The 25,000-nt window shown below is 38.0% G+C and overlaps 1 protein-coding gene across 1 annotated transcript in view; it reads right to left on the bottom strand.

The window, feature by feature from the left end:
* The window catches only part of LOC127528033 (deoxycytidylate deaminase-like), a 329,736-nt gene that overhangs the window by 250,342 nt on the left and 54,394 nt on the right, over positions 1–25,000 (bottom strand). The window contains exon 2 of the mRNA XM_051928641.1: positions 3,798–3,909. Coding sequence (XP_051784601.1) covers positions 3,798–3,909 — 112 coding nt within the window. The remainder of the gene's footprint in view (positions 1–3,797; positions 3,910–25,000) is intronic.

The following is a 25,000-nucleotide window of genomic DNA, read 5'->3' as shown; positions in this document are numbered from 1 at the left end:
GCCTGAGGATCAGCTTTGATCAACTGCTCAAAGTAGCCAGCCCAGCAGGTCACAACTGCAGTGTCATCCGTAAGGACTGTTAAATCAGCCGCCCTGACTGCAACTCTCAGAGGAACGATTTGGATGTGCATAATGCTTCGATTCCTCTGTAAGCAGGACGTGGGTCGCTAGACCACAGATGGTGTGTCACTTACTCACAGATTCCTCTAACAAACGCCTCTTTATCTGTCATCATTAAAGAAAACTAAGTTATTTTCTCTTATGTGATTTTTACCGCCATATCACTAAATCATCTCTCATTAAATCTCAACCCCAGCAGTGTCATCCACAGTAGGGCATAGCAGAGGGTGTTGTTCTTGAGAATGCTAAAGAGCTCTGGGGTGGGATCTAAAACCCTGCTTAACAGGGTGCAGCATGACGTGTTTTTTTAACATAACTGTCCAGGATCTCACACAGTTGCAAAGGAATGTCAAGACAGCTTCTATAATTATTGGCTGAGATGTTTCACAGTTCCAGGTGCTGTTACATTAAGTCTGAATTGACTATCGAGGATGTTATTCAAAAATCTCATGACCTATCTTCACAGTCCTTGCCTCTTGGAAATTCCACCAGAGCATGACATCAAGATATCCCATCTCAGAAACGGCTTTATCTCACAGATGAGTAGCATTAACAGTACATGCAACTTATATTTTTACTTTGTTTCTTTTTTGATGCAATTTTATATTATCTTGTCTTTGTACTGTTGTTCTCCTTGCTTTATATTTTATTTAGTGTTTCACTTCCTCCATTACACCTCCCAACATTTACTGAATGTTAATGTAGGAATAGTGTCCTGTGGCTCAAGAATTTTTGCTATTTTCCCAGAATACTTTTTCTCGGGCTTGTGTAATACAGTCATGCGCCAACTTACGGATCCATTTGGTCGTATGTTAGGTTACAAAGTGTACAAGTCATTGCAACTGAGGCTCTGTTGATCTGGTGTGGGACACCAGTACAAATACTTTATCTGTCAGTGTAGCATACACCAATATTTGAGTTTGTGTGGCCTTTTTTCAGGGTGCAATACCCCATTTTTGAACCACCTCTGTGGTGCTCCCAAAACTCCACAGGGAAATCGGCAGTTGTTCTGTGTGGCAAACAATCAATACTTTATGGGGACACCCCCACGCCTTTCGTATACTTGTTGGTATTCCACAGTGTTTGTTATATCATGGGGAAAACTCGTTCATTTGTTGGTGCTTCACAGGGAAAGCTTGTGTAGTATAGTGAGATTGTGGAAATGGGTCATAAAAGGAAAGTGCTAGCTCAACAATAAATTTCACACCTGCCCATCAGTTAAAAAAAAAAAATAAAGGTAAACTGATTGTTAAATACGAACAGCCTCAACTCGGATGTAAATTGGTACATGACTCTATTATTACTATATGTCAGTGAGAGTCACATTATAGTACTTTCCTCTAGTTCTATTTTAACTTAAACTTTAAATAGGGTTAGTACATTATAAACATATGAAAGGGATGACATTTTCTAGTAGATACAGTATTTATAAGATTTGCTGCACAATGTATAAATACTCTGGTGGGGGACAAACTATATTTCCTGCATCTTCTTAATTTTCCATAATTTGACAGTTTCCAACATTCTGCTTGATATTAGCTCAAACATATTGTTGCTTTACTTTGCCAAGAATCAATTCCCTTACTGCTTTTCACCATCTTCAGCTGAAAGAGCTGTCACCCAGCATAGCCAAGCTCAAGTTGCTTAGTTCACAGCAATTACTACATTTAGCAAGAGAAGTTTATGTTATTGACAAGTAAAGTAATGCTCTTCATTAGTGACATTCAGAATTCTCATTTAATTATTGACAAAATTTTCATTTAAATATTGACAAATAAATAACAACACATAATTACCATTTTGCCTGGGATGGTGTCATTACGACTGTTATTCTTATGCAAACAACAAAAAGAAAAATGGCTATTAAACCCTTATGCATTAAGGGTTCCTGGCATTATTGTGCCTAAATTACACACCCAAAAATAAATGTCTTTTACTCTGCTTATGTAGTAAAGGAGCTGTAAATGGCTGAAAAGTTTAGTACAACATTGTAAAATTTGAAAAGAATGTATAGTAAATGCAAACCTTTATTTCCTCCAGTATTAACTACATAAAATACAAAGAATTTGGTACTTTAGGGATTTCTCTCCATAAAATTGGATTTACAGTACATAACCAATACATTTTATAATGAACAACCCTGGAATCTATTTTCTTGAATTTCTCATTCTGTCAACTATCACTGTACAAAGTTATGATGTCATACGCCATAGCATTGCAAAGTTATACTGCTTGGCCCAAGATGCCACTCTGTTTGAAAACATTTAGTCTCTTGCACCTAAACAATCTTTCAAAACAGGTATGGCTGTAGCAGTTTCAATATTATTTTTAATGTCAGTCCTTAAAATATTTTCCATTTACCATCAGACACAGCAAAACCTTGAATTTTTTTTACAATAGGATTTTTGTGCTGCACTTCCACATCTTCACCTGCCTTCTGTTGCAGTTGCCCCACAGAAGTTCAGTGTGTTTTTATTTTTCTTATTGTTGATGCTTTTTTTTTTTTTTTGCAAGTGTGGAATAAACAGCACGATTAAAAACAGGATCACATTTTTGTCTCTCTCACATACTCATGACACAGTGACAGGAGCGGCATGATACAAAGACATTCGAGCAAAGAGGAGTTTCTCGCATGAAACTTCAAGAGGCACAAGTACAGTGTAACAGTACTAACAGATACACTATGAAACACTGCCTGAACTGTAAGTTGAAATTGAAGGAGCACCACTAAGTAAAATAATATAGGAAGAAAATTAAGTATACAGAGTCCAGGTATGGTAATTGAACCCATGATTATTAAACTGTAAAGCTGCATGCTACAACAATTTAAAGTTACACTAAAATCAGCACTTAAAAATCAAGCATAGCATCAGCTCCCTCATCAAATGCGTAATTTTCAGTATAGTCAAAACTGTGCGCAGAATCTGACTTGAACTATGTGTGTGTAACGGATGAGCAACAATGAGCAGTCACACAAGAAATGCATAATATATGTAATAGAAATGACTAATCATAGACAACTAAAAATCATTAGAATGTGCTGAAGCTCAGCTATCCAATGGTAATTTTATAAAAGCAGAATCACTCAGTTGGGTATGTAAAAAATATCATTATTGCTTTCATTGACTTGTGGGTTAACTGCAACATACACAAACAACTTTGAAATATGGCCATTTCCCACCAGCATAAGTGGTTAAAAAAATCTGGTTCTGTAGTGGACTATTCACTTGACCTTTTGGAACTACAAAAATCAATGTACAGCTTATGAAAGGTGTAGTAATAACATTCCAAATAAATAACAATTTTACACAAAAACAACACAAAATATATCAGCTGCCAAAAACTTCTATTTTATACTAACCCTTTCTGGTGGCTAACAGTCTTATAAAACTGAAAGGAGAACTATGTGAAAACTGTTTCTCACTTAGAACATTAACTACCCAAGATACAAACTTAAAATGGTACAGAAGCTGATAATTTACAAGTCTTGCTTCCAATGGAACTTGTATCAGACTGGGAAACTTGATTCAAGTGTTCAGTGATCATTAATATTGTATAACCCGATTCACATTAAACAGAAAGCCAGCAGGCAGACAGGCAGACACACAGGGTTATAAAGGAAGAAATAGGGGAGGTCGATATCAATCAAAATAGAATCCCTGTGGTTTCAGCCCTACCTGAGAGCTAGGATCTTTGCTTCTTTGAGCTGACAGGAAGGCAACTGCCATAAAATATTCAGGCCACTCCAGGTAGTCTTCTCGCTTTCTACAAGGAGCTTCAGCTTCAGGCCTAGAAAATATAAGCCACTAGTTTACCAATGACAGAATTTTTCAGTCTACTTCACAAGATGAAACAGAATTTATTTTTCAATAGTACCTTCTATGAAAATGTATCCGAAAGTACTTGTAGTTCATATGAAAAATTGAAAATGGAAATACTATTTTTCTTCATTAAAGAAATCACCCTAACTCCATGAATATTTACATCAATGCTTTAAAAGAATTACACCCAAAACTTTAGAACAACTTCCAACATATGCAGGCTTTACAGACAAAAAAAGAAACAATAAATGTGAAAAAATGTGAGACACCAACAGTTGAACTTCAGTATTACGTATTGGAAAACAATGCATCTATAAATCAAATAACTAACAAAAAGACTTAGGAATACATTTTATACATGCATATCATTTTTTAATGAGTAAAATAACACACAAATCTCACATGGAACATGGCAATTCTGTATTCAAAGAATAGCTCTGGAGTAACACAACAAATATAGTATACAGAAAAGTACACCAGTATTTACACAGTACTTCTGATACATCCAATTAACGCTATGCAATATAACCAAGGCCCACTGTCACAGGAAATTTCCTGGGTGAGGCAGGTAAGACGACTCTATATACACTACATATACCATGTTTCCCCGAAAATAAGACCGGGTCTTATATTAATTTTTGCTCCAAAAGATGCACTAGGGCATATTTTCAGGGGATATCTAATATTTATTCATGTACAACAATATACTATACATTTATTCAAATACAGTAATTTCATCTTCTTCTAGAATATCGTCATAACTCTCCACATTCAAACCCTGAATTCTTGCTGCTCAGCTACTTTTAGGATCCTCCAGGATCGATGTGCATGCTACAATGTTTGATGAATGGTTCGATGTGGTGAAGCAAAATGCTTTGATATTCAAGCATTGTATATTCCCCAAAGTAATGACACTATATATTTTAAAAGTCTCACATACCATCTTCTGTGCCGTCTTCTTTTTTTGCACCTTCACAATACCATCAGAATGTACAATGGCGTATTCGAGCCACAGAGAAAAAAAATAAGGGCATAAGCAGACCGTCGTAAACATCATCTTAAAACCGACCCAGTTGTTAAATCGCTACGTGCTTCTGGGACTTCCTCCTGACCTGAACTGACAGCAGCAGCAGTAAGCAGCAATAGATCGCCACACAGAACACATTAAATTTATAATACTCCAGCTCTCTGCACATTTAGAATTCTTAGATTTATACGTGATATCACTTTCATGATGAAATACATTAAAATATGTATATTACATTTTACAGATAAATTATTAACTTTGATTAAATAATGACTACTGCTAATAGTTACACATATGGGGTGGCACGGTCGTAGAGCGGTATGCATGTTTTCTTGGTGGGCTTCCACAGTGTGCTGAGGTGTCCATCCAAAGAAATGAAGATTTGAAGATTTGGTAAAGCTAAAATGACGTCAGTGTATGTGTGTGTTTGTGTTCACCTTGCCATGAGCTGATGCCCCGCCCAGGAATTTTGTTTCTGTCTTGTGCCGATGCTTGCTGGAATGGACGCATCCGCGAATTGCGTGTGAAGTATAAACCTGGCCTTAGGTACTATATATATATATATATATATATATATATATATATACACACACATACACAGTGGAACCTCGGTTCACGACCATAATTCGTTCCAAACCTCTGGTCTTACACCGAATTGGTCATGAACCGAAGCAATTTCCCCCATAGGATTATATGTAAATACAATTAATCCATCCTAGACCGTACGAACTGTATGTAAATATATTTTTTTAAATATTTTTAAGCACAAATATAGTTAATTACAGCATAGAATGCACAGTGTAATAGTAAACTAATGTAAAAACATTGAATAACACTGACAAACACCCAGGCTCCCTGCTCAGCTGCACGTACAGGCTCGCTCTCAGCTGCACGCGCTCTCTCTCTCTAGCACGTGAGCCTGCCTGCTCTCTCTCTCTCTCTCTCTCATCAGCACACGAGCCTGCCTGTTCTCTCTCTCTCTCTCTCTCTCTCTCTCTCTCTCTCTCATCAGCACACGAGCCTGCCTGCTCTCTCTCTCTTACATTGCAGCAGTTCAGCAGCTCACGTCTGACTGAGAACAATGCAACACGTGCGGAAATCATCAGCGCGCACAAACCAAAAGGGAAACTGGCTTGTTCGTATACCGAGTGTGTGGTCGTGAACTGAGGCAAAAGTTTGGCGAACTTTTTGGTCGTAAACCGAGATGTACGTGTACCGAGGCGTTCGTGAACCGAGGTTCCACTGTAAATATATATACACATACACACACATACTGTATATACTGCATATATTATATATATTATACAGTATATATACTAGACATTAAGCCCGTTACAATAACGGGCGCTAGAACAGTAGTCCATAAACATTAGTAGGAACAGTCTATATTCAATGGCAAGGGACCTTTTACCTCATTCAATTTTTTCCGTAAAATGCCTGTAATTTTCTCAGACAGCAATACTGGCTTTGCTGTCCGTAATAGGCGTTTAATTTTCTGTCACAATAGTGGGCAATCAGCAGATTCTCCCCAACAACTGATGTAATGTTCGCGAAAATAAATCTAATTTTAAAAGTCATTGTATTGTAATATCATGAAAATTCGTATATTTAGGAAAACTCCTTCAACAACTGACACTTTACACTTTACCGGGCCAAGCTTCTTAATCGCAAATCTGACATCCTCAAAGTGAACACTTGCACAACAATGGGGAAGCTGGTCTCCGCGTCTCAGTACCCGATTGGATTTTTCGTGTTTTATGTTTTAGGTCTTACCTCATTTACCGAAATCTGATTGGATCTGCCGCGCGATATTTTATAGGTCCTACCCTCGCTGTCTTGTGTGACGGGTCAGGCGGCCTTTGAAGTGTCACACCATGCCCCGCGCATGCACACTTCACCAGAAGACACACACACACGGACACTGGATGCACACAGGGGATTTATTAAAGAGGATATTATATATATATATATATATATATATATATATATATATGGTTAAAAATAGTTTTACTGTCAAATAATGCAAAGAGTACGCGACACGTGTTTCGCCCTAATTCTGGGCTCATCAGGCGTACACACTCACTGCACTCCCTCTCGGGAATCGAACCTCGGACGTCAGCGCTGGAGGCAAAGCCCCTAACGTTCTTGGGAACTTGAGTCTCTAGAGGATCGGGTGGCCATTTCTGCAAATGGAGTTGGAGATTTGGTCAGGATTAATGGTGTTCTCAATGCTGGGAAATACAGGCAGATACTTATGCATCATGCAATACCATCAGGGAGGCGTATGATTGGCTCCAAATTTATTCTGCAGCAGGACAACGACCCCAAACATACAGCCAAAGTTATTAAGAATTATGTTCAGCGTAAAGAAGAACAAGAAGTCCTCGAAGTGATGGTATGGACCCCACAGAGCCCTGATCTCAACATCACCGAGCGTGTCTGGGATTACATGAAGAGACAGAAGGATGTGAGGAAGCCTACATCCACATAAGATCTGTGGTTAGTTCTCCAAGATGTTTGGAACAACCTACCAGCCGAGTTCCTTCAAAAACTGTGTGCAAGTGTACCTACAAGAATTGATGCTGTTTTGAAGGCAAAGGATGGTCACACCAAATAATGATTTGATTTAGATTTCTCTTTTGATCATTCACTGCATTTTGTTGATTGATGAAAATAAATGATTAACACTTCCATTTTTGAAAGCATTCTTTGTTTGCAGAATTTATTCACACCTGCCTAAAACTTTTGCACAGTACTGTATATTTAACTTCATGTGCTTCATTGCAGCTACATTCTAGGCTTTATTTATTCTGAGAAACTATTGTTTTTAATTTAGAAATTCCATGTTGTGATTTGTATTGTTTAACTGTTACCCCTGAACAAGAGGTGCCCCAACTGCTGTGTCAGACTTATGTGAGAAACATTGTGTGTGTATATATTGTGAGGGATGGCCGGCCAAATATTCCGGTCCACACCTCCAGATGGAGCCCTCCCAGCAGCATGGAAGGTCCCCAAATTCCAGCAGGGCATTATGGACATTGTAGTTTTTATAAACAACCCTGCTGGATACCATGGGGACCACCAGGAGCAGCTGTAGGGAGGCTTACAGAGTGCTACGTGCCCTATAACCCAGAAGTGCGTCATGATCACATGACCGGAAGGAACGACGTGCTTCCGGGTTGAAGAAAAGGACTTTTAATCTGACCCGGAAGTGATGAGGACTTATGGATTGTGGGGATGAAATCACTTCCGGGTCAGGGACTATAAAGGACTCCGGGAAACCCCAGACGAGTGAGCTGAGCTGGGAGGAAGGGTGGCTAAGTGTCTGGGAGAGGAGGAGTGAGAATTGTATTAGTAATTGATTATTGAGTATTGTATAGTGTTTATGAGTAGTGTGGAGTGGAGGGTGCTTAGTGCACATTATTGTAATAAAAAGAATAATAATTGTACATTTACCTGGTGTTTGGCGTGGTACCTGAGGGTTCAAGGGAGCTCTAGCGCCCCCTACTGTTACAATATCAAAACTCAATTTGTCACTGCTTCAGAATGAGTTAAACTATAGGAAAGAAACCACATCTTAACAAGAATTTCTGGCCTCAGTGTTACCATATGGCAGGACACAATGTACATTTTGTCAATGATTTCTTAATCTTCTATGGCTCTTTTTCCACTCTCACATTCCAGCTGGCTTATCATAACAAAATGTGAAATAGCTTGTTAATTACCTAAGCTAGTTAGCTTACAAAAGCATGTACAATGTATTAGTCCTTCAATTATGTAATTGTGAGTTGGCTATAACTATGACTGCACAACACTGCACTGACTACAATTGTCGTGAATTAGTTCTGGGTAAAAAGTGAATTAAACTCAAAACATATGTAATATTATTTATTTATTTACATATATATATTTTCATTTTATTAAAATAAAACAGCATTCCATACAAGTAACTCAGGTTTTAAAAAAATAAAAGGTTCGAAACAAAATCAACCCCACCCCAGAGAAAGAGAACTAGGCCAGCAGAGTAAAACTTAAAGCTAGTAACAGTAAGTAAATAGACAAATTAATTAATGAATAAAGATAAATGGAGCAAAAGAGGGGAGAGAACCCCTCAATTTGAATGCTTATTCTAAAATGTTATTGATTAGATCCTGCCAGGTTTTGAAAAAGTTTTGTACAGATCCTCTAAGTGCAAATTTGATTTTTTCCAGTTTCTAATAGTACATAACATCAGTTACCCACTGACTTAGAATAGGAGAGCCAGGATTCTCTGCAAATCATGATGAAAAATTAGTGCTGTGTGTGGACAAAAATAATCTGAGTCTTTTTTTGTTAATTTAAATGGTTTTCTGAATCATTGTTTTTTAGATACAGCTCACAATTTTAGGCTTTGTAACAACATGGACTGAGTTTTTCCTGCCTTGCACCTTTTGCTGCTGAGAAACACCTGGAATGAAGTATGTGGCTTTCAAAATTTTACCATAAAAATGCAACAAGCCAGAATAGACAAGCTTAATCTACGTCCGGATTAATGAAAAGCTGCGTTTTGCCGAAGGCTGCTAAAATGTCTATCCCCGATATTGAAAAAGTTCACAATTATCATTAAAATAACAAAAGTAAAACCAGACATATTGCAGTTATTTTCTATTTTTGTTGATGACTAAAGAAACCACAGGAAAAACTGGTTACACTGAAAGTCAGAGTAAAAGTCCTTCAGTTGCTAATTAATATCAGCTAGAAAAACACTCTCAAATTAGAAGCTCTGTTAAAAGAAATATAGAAAAAATACTTTATCAAGAAGTGTCAACAGCTGAAAACTCATCAAACTATAGTAAGAGAGTTTAGAACTGCATTAACAACCAAGAATGATATCAAACAATAACATCTGTTTGCCAAACCTGGGTAACAGCAAAAATATTACTTTCTAAAATCATCTTCTTCTTTCGGCTGCTCCCGTTAGGGGTTGCCACAGCAGATCATCTTCTTCCATATCTTTCTGTCCTCTGCATCTTGTTCTGTTACACCCATCACCTGCATGTCCTCTCTCACCACATCCATAAACCTTCGCTTAGGTCTTCCTCTTTTCCTCTTCCCTGGCAGCTCTATCCTTAGCATCCTTCTCCCAATATACCCAGCACCTCTTCTCTGCACATGTCCAAACCAAATCAATCTCGCCTTTCTGACTTTGTCTCCCAACCGTCCATCTTGAGCTGACCCTCTAATGTACTCATTTCTAATCCTGTCCATCCTCGTCACACCCAGTGCAAATCTTAGCATCTTTAACTCTGCTACCTCCAGCTCTGTCTCCTGCTTTCTGGTCAGTACCACCGTCTCCAACCCATATAACATAGCTGGACTCACTACTGTCCTGTAGTCCTTCCCTTTCACTCTTTCTAATAATTAAGTTTAATACATGAAGTTATTTCTAATGCCAATATACAACACTTTAGTTTTGTTTATATTCAAGTGCAAAAGACTGGGATTAAACAAGTTCTGGATTTTTTTTTTTATATATATAAAGAGTTGGATAACAGAGAATAGTGTATACAGAAGGATCACTGATAATAAATCTGTTTATCATCTGCATAGATATGAAACTGAAAACTAAACTGGCAAATAATGTCACCAAGGGTGATAAATACTGTATATTAGAAATAAAATAGGTCCTAAGATTGAGGCTTATACAAATAAGAATGAGGGTAGAATTAGATCTAAAAATTTTTGCTTCAACTAATTGTCCCCAGTTTAACAAACCATTTTAAAGCAGTGCTAGATGCAGCATGTGTGTTTAAATGATACACGAGGATCTGATGGTTTACAGTGTAAATGCAGCTAAATGGTATAGAAGAAGCAAAACAGAGACACAGAAATTGCCACAGTTAACAAGTAAATTATTTAATATTTGGACTAAGGCTGGTTGGATCTGAGACCAGGCAGAAATTTTTCACAAAGTTATTTGAAATCATGTTGACAGTGTAACTTATGGGCAACAATCGTTTCCAAGATTTTTAATAAGAAAGGATGAAATTGGTCAGTAATAATGTCTATATTTCTTTCTTCATTAATGGGAAAATGACAGCCATATTAAGATAATCAGAAACTACAACAGAAGTAAAAAAAATTATATGCAAACAAGAAGAGTGAAAAGGGACATGCAGCTGCCGAGATACAGGTGTGGTCAAGCACGGATAAAACACGTGCCAAAAGAAATCTCAAAGTCCAAAAGTTCATTTTAAAAATATTTAGTGAAAGTTAAAAGCAAATAATCCACACAAGGATAAAAGAAAAAATAGTTAAGCACAGAAAATAAATGACAAAAAAAAGGGGAAAAATGTATCTTCTCTAAACTTAGCTTTTCTTGAGAAACTTTAGTTATTTCTATACTTAAATGTTATTTACTTCTTCTCTACTTAAAGGTTCTTTACTTCTTCTTCTCTAATTAAAGATTCTTAAATTCTTATATACTTAAACATTCTTAGCTTCTTCTTCTGTACACCCGAAACGTACAGCACAGCACATAAATTAAGTGTTGTTTTCTTACATATTTACACAGACTCAAAAGGCCCATAGGCATGTGTCTAGGCACGGTTTAAAACCTTATGCCTTCCACACCTTACTCATGGCAAGGCTGTCACTAACTGAAGAATAATGTTTACTTGAAGCTGTTAGAAATGGCAAGAATATACCAATACAATTCTATTTACGGGGGTTTTAGAAACCTCCCAGAGATTATGCATTGTTATCTAATAAATATTCATAAATTTTATAGAACTAGGAATAGGCTCTGTGACAGACAGAGGTCTCCGTGACCCCTTGAACCCTCAGACTAGACGTCAGACACCAGGTAAAAGTCCAAATATAATATTTATTATTATAAATAAGTGCACAAAGCACCCTCCTCTCCACAATACTCAATAACAAACCACAATAATCAATAATCAATCCTCCACACTCCCAGACACTTTGCCACCCTTCCTCCCAGCTCAGCTCAGTGTTCTGGGCTTCCCACAATCCTTTTATATCCCCTGATCCGGAAATGGTTCCTGGCAAAACCCACAAGTCCGTTTTCCTTCCGGGTCAGGGCAAACAGTCCTTTTCTTCACCCCGGGAGCACGTTGTTTCTTCCTGTCACATGACCGTGACGTACTCCCGGGTTATAGGGCACATGTGAGCCTACGAGCCCCCCTACAGCGACGCCTGGTGGCCCCCAAGGTATCCAGCAGGGCTGTGTATAAAAACTACATAGTCCATGAGGCCCTGCTGGAACTCGGGGCATGTCCACGCTGCTGGGAGAGCTCCTCCTGGCAGCCTGGGGGTGAGGGCCGGAGAAAGAAGCCGGCAATCCACCACAGCTCTTACAGGACATTTTAAACTTTTTAAGGTAAGTGTGAACCGCATCAAGGGAATACCATGAAGTTTTATAAGAGAATTCGCTATTTTACCTAGGTCAGCAGTATTTACACAAAAGGGTTAAGCCTAAAATGAAATTGTGTTTATATGTTGTGCCACCTACAACTTAAAATTTTACAGTCACAGTTTATGAACAGTCGAATTGACAAAGTTTCTGTTGGGTCACTATTTAAACACAGTTGTAATTTAATAGATTTATATGTGATGTAGAACTGTAATGTATGGATATAATTTAAATTCCTGCAACAAGTCAACTAGAAGTTTAAAAAAAATTTTGCCAGCCCTTATTGAAAGTATATATTTAAATGGATATCAATTTTCACAACATGAATTTCAAAAAATACAGGAAACGGCTATGGATTTATATTGTGATATGCAGGGAGCTGATGATGGGCTGTGGGGGAGCTGAAAGGATGGAATGCTGTAAGTGATGGGGTCTAGGAGAAAGGCTTCTGTTTTGTAAGGGCCAGATACACCTGTTAGGAGAGGAGTAACCGGAAACATTTAGGGGAAAGAGCAAGGTGTGACGGAAGGAAGTTGTAGTAGGGAGTCAAGAGACAAAAAGTGGGAGTGTTAGTTGTATAGAAAAAGACGGAATGTGAGTGGCAGAAAATAAACTGATTGGTAGGAAAGCTTTCTTGCTTTGTTTTGAATGTGTGCTCCATAATCAAGATAACACAGTGTAAGATAGTCTTTGTTCCACAAGGTAACGGTGCCCTAAGTAAAACATAGAAAACTCCAGTACTTCTGAGTTGTGTTTGCTTGTTACGTTCGTCATTACCATATTATTCATATAAATATATAATATATTCATGTAAGTAAAACACATACACATAGATTTGAGTTATTGCCACTTTTATCCCATTGTGGAATTAATTCTGAAACAGACTTGTGCCTGCTTTGAGAGCAAAATAACGTTACCAATCAAATAAGATGTAATCTTTTAACTTGTACTGTTACACATTTGTAACAGGAGAAAGAGGAAAGATAAGATTAATCGCTTCTAAACAGTGTCCCACACGGGCCCAAAAAAAATTAAAGGGGGTTTTCATTCATTCTCTGATTATAATGAGCACTTCTACAGATGCCCGTCAGACTAAGCATATGTCCAGTTTCTAACTGGTGTAAACAGTTAAAGGTCACACTGAAGTTTAACTTACATGCATCCACAGTTACACCTATAGGACTGTGGGATGCGGGAGGAGTGCCAGTGCAAACAGCTGTAGCAAGTAAACATCAATGCAAGATTCAAACGAAGTGGCTACTTTACTTGTTTACACCAGCGATGACATGAGCCGTTCCATGCATTAATACCAAAAAAAAATGTATTGTGTTTCAATGGTTCGAAGGACAAAGCACATCCCAGTATTTATACAATGTTAACAGAGACATGTGATTACCAAAACACCGAGATAGTAGGACAAGCATAACAGCATATGTCACTGTTAAATATGAATCTGCAAACACTGAATTTATGTCATTTAGGGATGCACGATAATATCGGATTTATATCTGTATCGGCAGATAATGGGTTAAAATAATTTTATCGGCATCAGACCGATGACTAAATTTGACCGATGATTCAAACTGATATTGATGACACATTCACTGTGTTCCGGATGTGCCAGACGTTTAGGCAACGCTGGGCTACTGTGCAAAAATGTCTGCGGGGTGGAAGTTTTTCAAAGTGAGTGAGAGCAACATAAAATATACCATTTGCAACACTTATTCGACTAATGTTTTGCGCGGAGGGACCAAAGCGCAAAATTTCAATACCACCAACTTAATTACACACTTGAAGACACGCCATCCTGACAAATATACAGAATTCCTCAGAGCAAAAGAGGAGAATCCTGCGCCACCACACACAAAATCAAAAACTGCAGTGCTCAGCGTGTTGATCAGTTACTTGAAAAATCAAAGAAATTTGATAAAGATAACCCTAAAGCTCAAACAATTACTGCAAAGGTGATGGAATTTATTGCTCTGGAAGAGCAGCCATTTTCTGTTGTAGAAGATACAGGATTTCGAAGGCTGCTTGAGCATCTTGAGCCCCATTACGAGATACCCAGTCGCCGTTATTTTTCTGATACAGCGCTTCCAGAGTTATATAAGATTGTGGTAACAATCTGTAGTTGTAGTTATCTGTAGTTAGGATATAGCGGGTTGGATAATGGATGGATGGATGGATGTGGAAAGTCATGTGCACAAACTCCTTGCTGAAGATGTCACAGCCATAAGCTTTACCACTGATATATGGACATCTGATACGAGTGCTATTAGTATGCTTAGTTTAACTGCTCAGTGGATCGACCGCAAATTTGAATTGCAGAATGCAATCTTGCACGCCCAAGAATGCTCTGGATCACCCATGGGTGCTGCACTCTCTGTGGCGTTTAAAAGAATGTTTGAAACATGGAAAATACCCAAAGAGGATGTTCATGAAGTATTACGAGACAATGCACGAAACATAGCAAAGGCTATGGAGGAATGCGGGATCCCAAGTTTGCCATGTATGGCTCATACTTTACAGCTTGCCATGAACGACTGCATACTATCCTAGCGCAGTGTCTCGGATACAATAGCGATCGGCAGAAAACTAGTCAGTCACTTTAACACTAGAATTACCAGAGTCTACAAAAAACTCGTAGATCCGGGCCACCTTAAAACCGTTCTCACCTCTCTTTTGTCTTCTAAATGTGCTGATTAAGAAGAACAACAAGCAGCCGGCTATTCCACCCCCCACCGCCGCAGAACGTTCACTAAGTTTTCCCAGCTCATGCCTCGTTTGATTATGTTGGAGTGACTGAAGTGCTGGAGTTTTAGAATGGAAATAATAGATCGCTATTTGGAACACACACATTTCATGTGTGTTCTGTTTCTACAGTAATCAGTGTAAACACATTGTTAAAACAGAAACTTTTCATATTGTAGTAATAAATGTTACAAAATGTAGGCATAAACTATAGAATATGTGAAGCCTGACATCCAATCATCAAATAAACACTTTCACAAAAGGTTCAAGGCTGATATAACACCTTCCATGGCGTAACGGTAAGATTTGCAGAATCAGAACACAGCAGCCTTGCCGTGCCTTAGAGACCCGAGTTAGATTCCCCGCTGGGGAGGAAGTGATTCTTTTTTTCTTTGTAACCTCAAATGGACATAAAATGTATAAATTGGTATGCACTGTAAATCGTTAAGTTTAAAATGTCGATCGCGGTTATTTCTGTTGATTAATTCATGCTTTTTTACTTAGGGTCAGAACAGGAGCTTATTCAGCTTCTGATCTGACTCTAACAGCGCCACAGTATAAATTCACACCCGATCTGACGCTGTTCGTTTTCAAATAATATTGCATTACTTCGACAATGTTTTCTGACTGGTACTATTCGCATCATAAAATGATTTCATCAAAACGTCACATATATTTGTCTCTTTCTTTTTTTAAAATGTGCATTGATCACCGCCAGCATGTTGTAGCACACAGCAACTGGCCACCTGCATGTTCTTGCACGCACTGAATAAGACCGCGCTATATGCAATCATCAGATTCAAATGTTAATAGTTCACACACACGCAAGGATCGTCTTTCTTACATTTACAACGTGTGTACCTGTTACAATGTACTCACTTCTCTCTATGCTGTGGTTTCTATTACACACCTGAAAGAAAGACAATATATGGGAAAACATCATCGCACTAATGCAATATTATTTGAAAACGAACAGCGTCAGATCGGGTGTGAATTTATGCTGGAACTGGAAATTCTCTGATGTGGAATCAGTTCTGTATGGTTGTGGGTGTGAGTGGTGGACATAACTGGGAATTACTGTGAATGTGCGTGGTGTTTTGAGATAATGAACTGAGCTGCAAATTACAGGTGCTTGTTCAGTGTAATAGGAACCATAGCACAGAGAGGTGTGTACACTCCTACAAGTACACATGTCGTAAATGTAGGAAGGGCGCTCCTTGGGTGAGCTATAGCGCGTCTTTATGTGAAAACAGCAGTGTCAGATGGGGAGTGTCTGATGATTGCATATAGCACTGAAGTTACTGCTCTTTACTATGCTTTCCTCTGCATGTCCTGGAGTACAAAAGAAACAGCATACAACAACACGTGGGGACTGGCAAGATTGGGGAAAAAAAAACACGCGGTCGTATGTATCGTGATACACTGCAGAGCTATAGCGCGTCTTTATGTGAAAACAGCAGTGTCAGATGGGGTAGGGAAGGATCCTGAACGAGACTGAGAGAATGAAAAGTAAATTAAAAAAAACAAAAACAAAGCTAACCTTTACAAATATCATAAATTACACCAGCTGTTACAGACTGAAATCAAATGTATCTTTTTATTGTAAAATAGTAAAAATAAGAGCAGTTCACTTCTCAAAAGTGAGTCATGCAGGATCGAACTCGTGACCTGTTGATTCCCAGACAGCAACTGATACTCGATTTAAATGAGTGTCAATGTCGCACACTAAGGCGGCTTTTTTTTCTGCAGTTATATTTTTGAATAAAAGTGCACTTGTTCTGTTATATTTGTACCTTTCGTGAAAGTGTTTCTTTGATATTTGGACTTCAGGCTTCAAACATTATATAGTTTATGCCTACATTTTGTCATTTACTACTGAAATATGAAAAAACGTTTCTGTTTTAAAAATGTGTTTACACAGATTACTGTAGAAACGGAACACATATGAAATGCGTGTGTTCCAAATAACGATCTATTATTTCCACTCTAAAACTCCACTTCACTCCCAGATAATCAATCAAGGCATGAGCTGGGAGAAGTTCGTGCATGTTTTAAGTCGGTAGGGGGATGGAATAGCCGGCTGCTTGCAGCTTGTCTTTATCTACACATTTAGAAGACAAAAGATGATGGCGGAGAGGTGCGAACGGATTTAAGAAGCGATTTAAGGTGGGATGGATCTATGAGTTTTTTCATAGGCTCTGGTAATTCTAGTGTTAAGCATTCACAATTAGCCAACTCACATCTTAAAACTATACAAACTGAACTTGGTATGAACTTTCGACTAGATCAGGGGTTCTCAACGTTGGTCCTGGGGACCCCCTGTGGCTGCGGGTTTTTTTTTTTCAACCCGCTTATGTTTTTAATTGGAATCCGGGGCTAGTTAAGTAAACTGTTATTGCCCAGATTCTGTGTTTTGGGAATAATATGGAATTTAGAAAACTAAGTTTGGTAAAAAAAAAAAAAATATTAAAATGTACTAAGCAGTCATATGGGAATAATATATATTTTTTCTTTTTAACAATATTTTCATCTTGATGTTCACTCTATTTTTCCAGGTGTTCTAATTGTTTAATTAATACATTGTTTTCTAATTAGTAGGTCTAACGCTAAAGTAGTTGCAGCCTTTCATGATTCAGTGTCTGCTCTGCTAGTTTTTAATTGTCATTAATAAGATACAACAAAGGGGAAAACTGGGGGGTATTTTTCATACGTGGATTAGTCGTTTAGCCGGATGTAATTGTTGATGATTTGGCCTGATCCTGGATCTGTCGGTTTTTCGAAACTCTTGCTGGAAGTGTTGTCATAGCAACACATCCTAATCTTCAAACCCGCTCAGAGCAGGTTTGTTCTACGTAAACAAGAATTAGTTTACACACGTAATCAGTGACGGTGCGTGGAAGTCATCCAATCATGGCTTCGCCGTTCATGAATGAGCGACCAATTGATATTGGTGCGCAAATTATGCGAAGAGAATTTCATATAGAGAGGGAATATTGTACCTCAAAGATTTATTAGCACCTTATATTCGAAGTCAAACTAGGCGAAGTCGGACTCTCACAACCACACAGATAGTATGCATTGCTTTGAGGTTTTTTACAAGCGCCACTTTTTCTATATACTGTAGGCGATGCGGAAAATCTAACTAAAAGTGCAGTTTGCCAGGCAATTCGTAAAGTCTGTTTGGCTCTGAAATATTTCCTTCGGGTTTTCATAGTGTTTCCTGGACACCTGCATGTGCAGACAATAAAAGAGGCGTTTCATGCCATTGCAGGTAGGTAATACACAGGCTAAAACACCCACAGTTCCATGAAGAATCTCAATCAGCCTAACATTCTCATTACCAGGATTTCCAAATGTGATTGGGGCACATGGGACTGATCAGAGTGGAGTTTGATCAAACATCATTTGGAAAATGTACCTCTCCTCCTGATGAATAATCAGACACAGTGTCTTCATGAAATATTTGACCTTCGTCAATATCTCGTTGGTCAGACACAGGTTCAAGGGATATGGCATTCCCTGCAACTGACCCAACAAAAAAGAGGGCTATATGGAACATACCTATGGCACACATGGAGGACAAATATATGCAATGACCATCCTTTACCTGAAATGAAGTGAGCACTGCATCCTGCCAGCTTCCCCCTGGAATGCCCTCAGAAACAGGGCGATGGGCATTTTGCTGGAAAGCCAACTCTTCTGCAGGGGTTAGGTCTGGACCGCGTGTACCTCCACCTGTTTTTTGCTTGTCTGCCTTCTTATTAGCTTTAAAATTAATGTTTTTTATATTATATATGATTATTTATGTCAACAATTCTTTAAATAGTTATATACCAATATTTACCAGTTTGAAGTATATTCTTGTACTTCACTTTAACCTGTTCCCATGTTCTCCTTGTGCTGACGTTTGATCTGGAATTATGATATATTAAATAATAATTAATCTGACACATAGGAAATGAAACGCTGCATTCAGTAAGTACAATGCACAGGACTTAGCGTTTAATTTGTCAGCCACTTTTTGCCAGCCGTCTTTTCTGGTCTGGGCTGCTTTTGCAGTGTAACTAACCCCTTGTGCATATTAAATCTTGAAATTCTTCATGTCCTTCGAATAAAAGATCTTGCGCCGCGTGTGTGAAAAAAAAATGCGCCCTTTCTTTCGTCATTTTGTTACAGCCTATCAAAGACTTGCTGATCATGTTTTCTAGACTCAGTATATATGGGCTTTTCACTTAGCGCGGGCGCGCGCATTCATCTCATATGATTAGATCCAGCTAGACTAATCTGATACATGGCTATGTTTGAAAAACAGACTTATCTTGATGAGTTTCACCGGCATTAACTTATCCAAGACGAGGCATCTGATCTCGGATGATTTAAGCGACATACGAAAAATACCCCCCTGCACAGAGAAAGGGCAAAATATAAAGAAAGCAACAAAAGTGAGTTAAGCATTTAAATCAATAGCAAAAATGGAAATATTTCTAAATGTCTTGTAATAAATGTAAAATTCATGCCTCTGTGCTTTCTTAATATAGAATAAGAGAAGAGAAAAAACAGCTAATTAATTGAGATCAGTGTTAGCAGTTGCTCACTGATTATGAATCTGGTTGAAGCAAAAACCTGAAGCCACAGTGGGCCCCCAGGACCGACTTTGAGAACCACTGGACTAAATGGAACAGCACATTCTATATGCTGCAAAACTTGCTGGAGCAGAAAAGAGCCATTGGGGCTTATGCCTCCGATTTTGAGTTACCTGCAACTCTAACACCTAATCAGTGGGGTTTGATCAAGAACATAATCACACTCCTTGCCAGTCTGAAGCCTTGGCTTCTAACGTTATTCTCTCAGTTAATGCCTTAAAACGACTGTTGACTAAAAGCACTCATACTGATTTCGGAGTCAAAACCAGTACAAGCGTTCTCTTGGAGGCTGTAAACAATCATTGAGATTTACACAGAACCCATGTACTGTGTTGCCACTATTGTAGACCCAAGATACAAAGACTGCTATTTCGATGCAGATGTAAAATCACTGGCACTCAAAATGTTGCAAGCTCAGATGGAACTTGCATCACACGAAATGCAAACAAGTGAATCAAGGATAGATTGTCCACAACAAAAAAGGGCCAAGATAAATGACAAGGTGGCATGCACGCTCTTCGAAATGTACAACGAAATTCTTGAAGAGAACACATTGATGCCTCAGAAAAACATCCAGATGACAACAGAGGTGAGTTTACAAAAAAAAAAAAAAATATTCTATTCTAACATAATTTGAATGTATAAAAAAATCTTGGAAAGCAAGAAAGAAAAATGGCAATCGAATGTAAAAGAGCGATTGTTGGTTTTTACCTCGCACTAACTTTGGCTTCATGTTACTTAAGACGTGATGGACACTATTGTGGGATTTTACAGATCTGTTTTTGCACGTAACTTTTTAGGATAAGCCTATACGTGTTTCTGAATTGTTAACCCATAGTGTTATTAGTCATTAGTTAAACGGTCAGCATCTTCTGTGTTAAACACACCCATTTTAAAGATAGCTAGTTTTCATCAAGCGACTGAGCCAACTATAGCCTATGCTTCTTTGCTTCATAATTTTGTTCGGTGCGTGTTAGCTAAATTGTTTCGTAAATAAACATTTAAACTCATTTTACACTTTTTTGTTACTTTGAAAAATGCTGTCTGCTAAATAATTGATTATAATACACAAAATAAAAGACCACCACAAAATAACATTTAATACACTTGCTTCATTTGTAAAACACGTAAAGGGTCGCAATGCTTCAGTTTATTTAATGTAAAAAATAGACACAGGGATATAAGGTCCTCTGGCCTCTAGGAAAAAAAGAAAAAAATGACTGCATTTACTCTGTTTGAGCAATCACTGATAATTTTGTTTGTTTTTGTTTTGAACATTGTCATTAGAAAGTGTCAGTACGGTGCATGTCTTATTTCTCTTTGCGTTGCTTTTTGTGGGAAAGCCAATCACATTCATGGAAGCCACTGTTTTCACCCGAGTCTCTTAAGCAGTAATGAGCAACTTGTAAGTAGATCATGATCTACAGTGAAAAGCAAAAATATTAATAATAAAATGTTTCAAAAAACAGCAAATACAATACAGACATGCATTCAATTCAAATGCCATATACTGTACTTATTTTTATTATAAGGATTCTGATCTTAATCTGACAGCCCTGGTAAAAGCCAAAATGCAGATCTATCTTTTAGATATGAAAGATGACACAGAATATAATGCTGTATTATGGATGCATGCTACTCGGCAGGTGCAGGGCTTTCTTTACAAAGCACCAATCCTGAGGAATGAAAATCCACTGAATTACTGGAACAACAAGTGGAGTCGGTTTCCTACCATTGCCAAAGTAGTGCACAAGTTCCTGTCAGCCCCATGTAGTAGCATGGACAGCAAGAGATTATTCAGTTTGGCTTCTAATGTGATCAACGTAAAGAGAAACAGAATTTCCTGCGACAAGGCAGAGATGCTCTTGTTCATTAAGAAAAACCTCCCCATCATGCTTAAAAAATATTATTTCTTTACCATTGTACACTTTTCTGTTATTTTAAAATTATAGATTGGTTAGATTTATTTCATTAAAAAGAAAGAGAAAAAGTATTATATAGTATTTAATACTGCAGACTGTAAAACAAAGGATCAGATAGCCAGCCAAATGTGGCTGAGCAGAAGCCATTTTATTGATTGTAAATAATCTGCAAAAGTTGTTATTCTTAAGTGGTATTGCTTATTTCATTGTACATTTTACCATTTTTTTCAGTTTTCATTTTTTCGATTATTGTTGAATTTGTTGTATTTCTTCTATCAAAAAGAAAGAGAAAAGTGTTATTTAAAGCAACAACCTGCAAAACTGTTTCCCATATAACCAACAGGTAGCCAGCAAAATGTGGCAGTTATCATTTGTTTTTAATGATTGAATGTGGTGTGCAAAATTGTTATACAAATAAATGTTCACTTTGTCTGTAATTCTTGTCCAGACAGATCAAGTCTCATTTTTCTCTGTATCTTATAAATATGTATATCGGCATCGGCAGATAAGTACATAGACATTATCGGATATCGGCATCAGCCCAAAAATCCCATATTGGTGCATCCCTAATGTCATTCATTGTGCTTTTGAAGGAAAACTACCATTTACTAGTTTAACCCTTAAGTGAAAGCAAATGTTATATAATGGCAGCCCCCCCCCCCCCCCCCCCCCCCCCCCATTTTCTGATGATACAACTAGGCAAACTGCTCATAATTAAAGCAAGTGATAATCTAATCAATCAGCTGCAAAATCAAAATCTGCTGATTTTCACTACAAAAGACTTGACTAGTCATGTTTTAATTTTAGATATGATTACTCAGAATTATTTACATACATTTATGCAGTTAATTAGTTAATTTTTTTCATCGATTCCCAGCCCTAAAAAAAAAAAAAAAAACACATGAAAATTCTGCCCTGACCAAAGCACTGCCTGAGGTGATCACCTCATTGCCAGCCCCGGATGTGACAATATTTTTCAAAGCTTTAATTAGGCCACATTAATCGTAAAAATTAACAAGTTAACCTTCTTTTGCCTATTTTTATTTTTTTTAACATATGAAACAATAATTCAAATAACTTTTTACCTAAAGAATTACATATACATCCAGCACTGTATTTATATACTACATTTAAAAATGTTATGAAATTTTATGATTAGACAGGTATGAAGTAAACCAAATAAGGGGGAATCAGTAAAGCCAATGGCAGCTAAACAATTCAACAAAGTACTATAATTCAGTATCAAAGGCTGCACTCAGATCAAACAGGACAAGGATTGTTAAAAGCCCAGCATCAGCAGCAATCAACAGGTCATTAGTGACCTTTACCAAGGCGGTTTCCATACTATGTTTTGGATGAAAGTCACATTGAAATGTCTCAAATAGGTTGTTATCTGTGAGATAAGCATTAATCTGTGATGCAGCTACTTTTTAAATAATTTTTTTAATGAAAAGGTAGATTTCATATAGGATCACAATTATTGAAGTTATTAAGGTCAGCATCAGGTTTCTTTAAAAGTTCAGTTATTACAGCCCATTTAAGGGATAAAGGAACAAAACCAGATCTTAGAGAGGACTGAATGATACAGTATTAGTTATAACTGAAGAAAGTGAAGGCATCCAAGCTTTTACCAATCAAGTAGGCATAGGATCAAGTGGCAGATCTAGGTTTATGAATAAGACGAGAAATGTAAGTTTCAGTGGGCAGTTCAAAAGTCGACAGATAAGTAAAAGGAGGCTCAGATGAAATCTATACTAATAAAAGGCAAAGCCCTCACTGACTCACTCACTCATCACTAATTCTCCAACTTCCCATGTAGGTGGAAGGCTGAAATTTGGCAGGCTCATTCCTTACAGCTTACTTACAAAAGTTAGGCAGGTTTCATTTCGAAATTCAAAGTGTAACGGTCATAACTGGAACCTCTTTTTTTGTCCATATACTGTAATGGACTGCAGCTCGCTGGCCGTGGGAGACGGGGTTGCGTATCGCGTCATCACGCCTCCCACGTAATCACGTGAACTGACTGTGAACACAGTACGTAGAAAACAAGGAAGAGCCCCAAAGAGCGCTGAAGAAAACATTCATTACACAATTAAGAAGGCAGCGAAACAATAAGAAGCGAGCGAGTGACGCATACAAGCATATTCATAAGTGCAGCTAAGGCGGAAACAAAGCACGGTGTAAACCATAAGTTTAAATTAAGTTTGGCAAGATTGCTTTTCTCCTGTACAACTATACGTTGCATTCTCAACAGTAAGCTTGCACGACTTGGTCATATTACAACCGGAGTGCTGAACTGACAACGTGGTATACAAAGAGAACTATAACAATCGTAATAAACGAACAATGAAACAATACAGAACCACTATGCAAGGAGAAAGGACGGCCTTATATGGCGTTTGTTTATAAAACAGCGGACAGGCTGTGTAAAGGCAGCTTCACAAAAAAACAGATCCTTAACAAAATTGTTATTGGTATATTTTCCCTCAATTTAAAAAGGTTTTCTTTTCTTCTGAATTAAAATTTAAAAGCAATACTTCACCGCTGCGAAGCCCCTCTAGCGCTGACGTCCAAGGTTCGATTCCCGTAAGGGAGTGCAGTGAGTGTGTACGCCTGATGAGGCAAGAATTAGGGAGAAACACGTGTCGCGTACTCTTTGCATTATTTGACAGTAAACTATTTTCAACCATTCTATGATCTGCTTCTCACAACTGAAGGCACCGTGGCGGATGTTAGCTGACTTGCTGGCCAACCATAAGCGTTACCTGGTAGGTAACCACCCATACAATCAGATTGTGATTCAGACTACGAATGCCGTGAATGTAATTACCCCGATCTACATGCTGTCAAATAAACGAACCACACGCCGTGGTGCAATGTTAGGGGCTTCGCCTCTAGCGCTGACGTTCCGAGGTTCAATTCCCGTAAGGGAGTGCAGTGAGTGTGTACGCTTGATGAGCCAAGAATTACGGCGAAACACATGTCGCGTACTCTTTGCATTATTTGACAGTAAACTATTTTCAACCATTCTATGATCTGCATCTCACAACTGAAGGCACCGGGGCGGATGTTAGCTGACTTGCTGGCCAACCATAAGCGTTACCTGGTAGGTAACCACCCATACAATCACATTGTGATTCAGACTACAAATGCCGTGTATATATATATATATATATATATATATATATATATATATATATATATCTATACTAATAAAAGGCAAAGCCCTCACTGACTCACTGACTGACTGACTGACTCACTCATCACTAATTCTCCAACTTCACGTGTAGGTAGAAGTCTGA

This window comes from Erpetoichthys calabaricus, chromosome 5 (genome assembly GCF_900747795.2).
Source record: "Erpetoichthys calabaricus chromosome 5, fErpCal1.3, whole genome shotgun sequence".
NCBI classification, from domain to species: Eukaryota; Metazoa; Chordata; class Cladistia; order Polypteriformes; family Polypteridae; genus Erpetoichthys; species Erpetoichthys calabaricus.
This window is presented reverse-complemented; position numbering and strand designations above follow the sequence as displayed.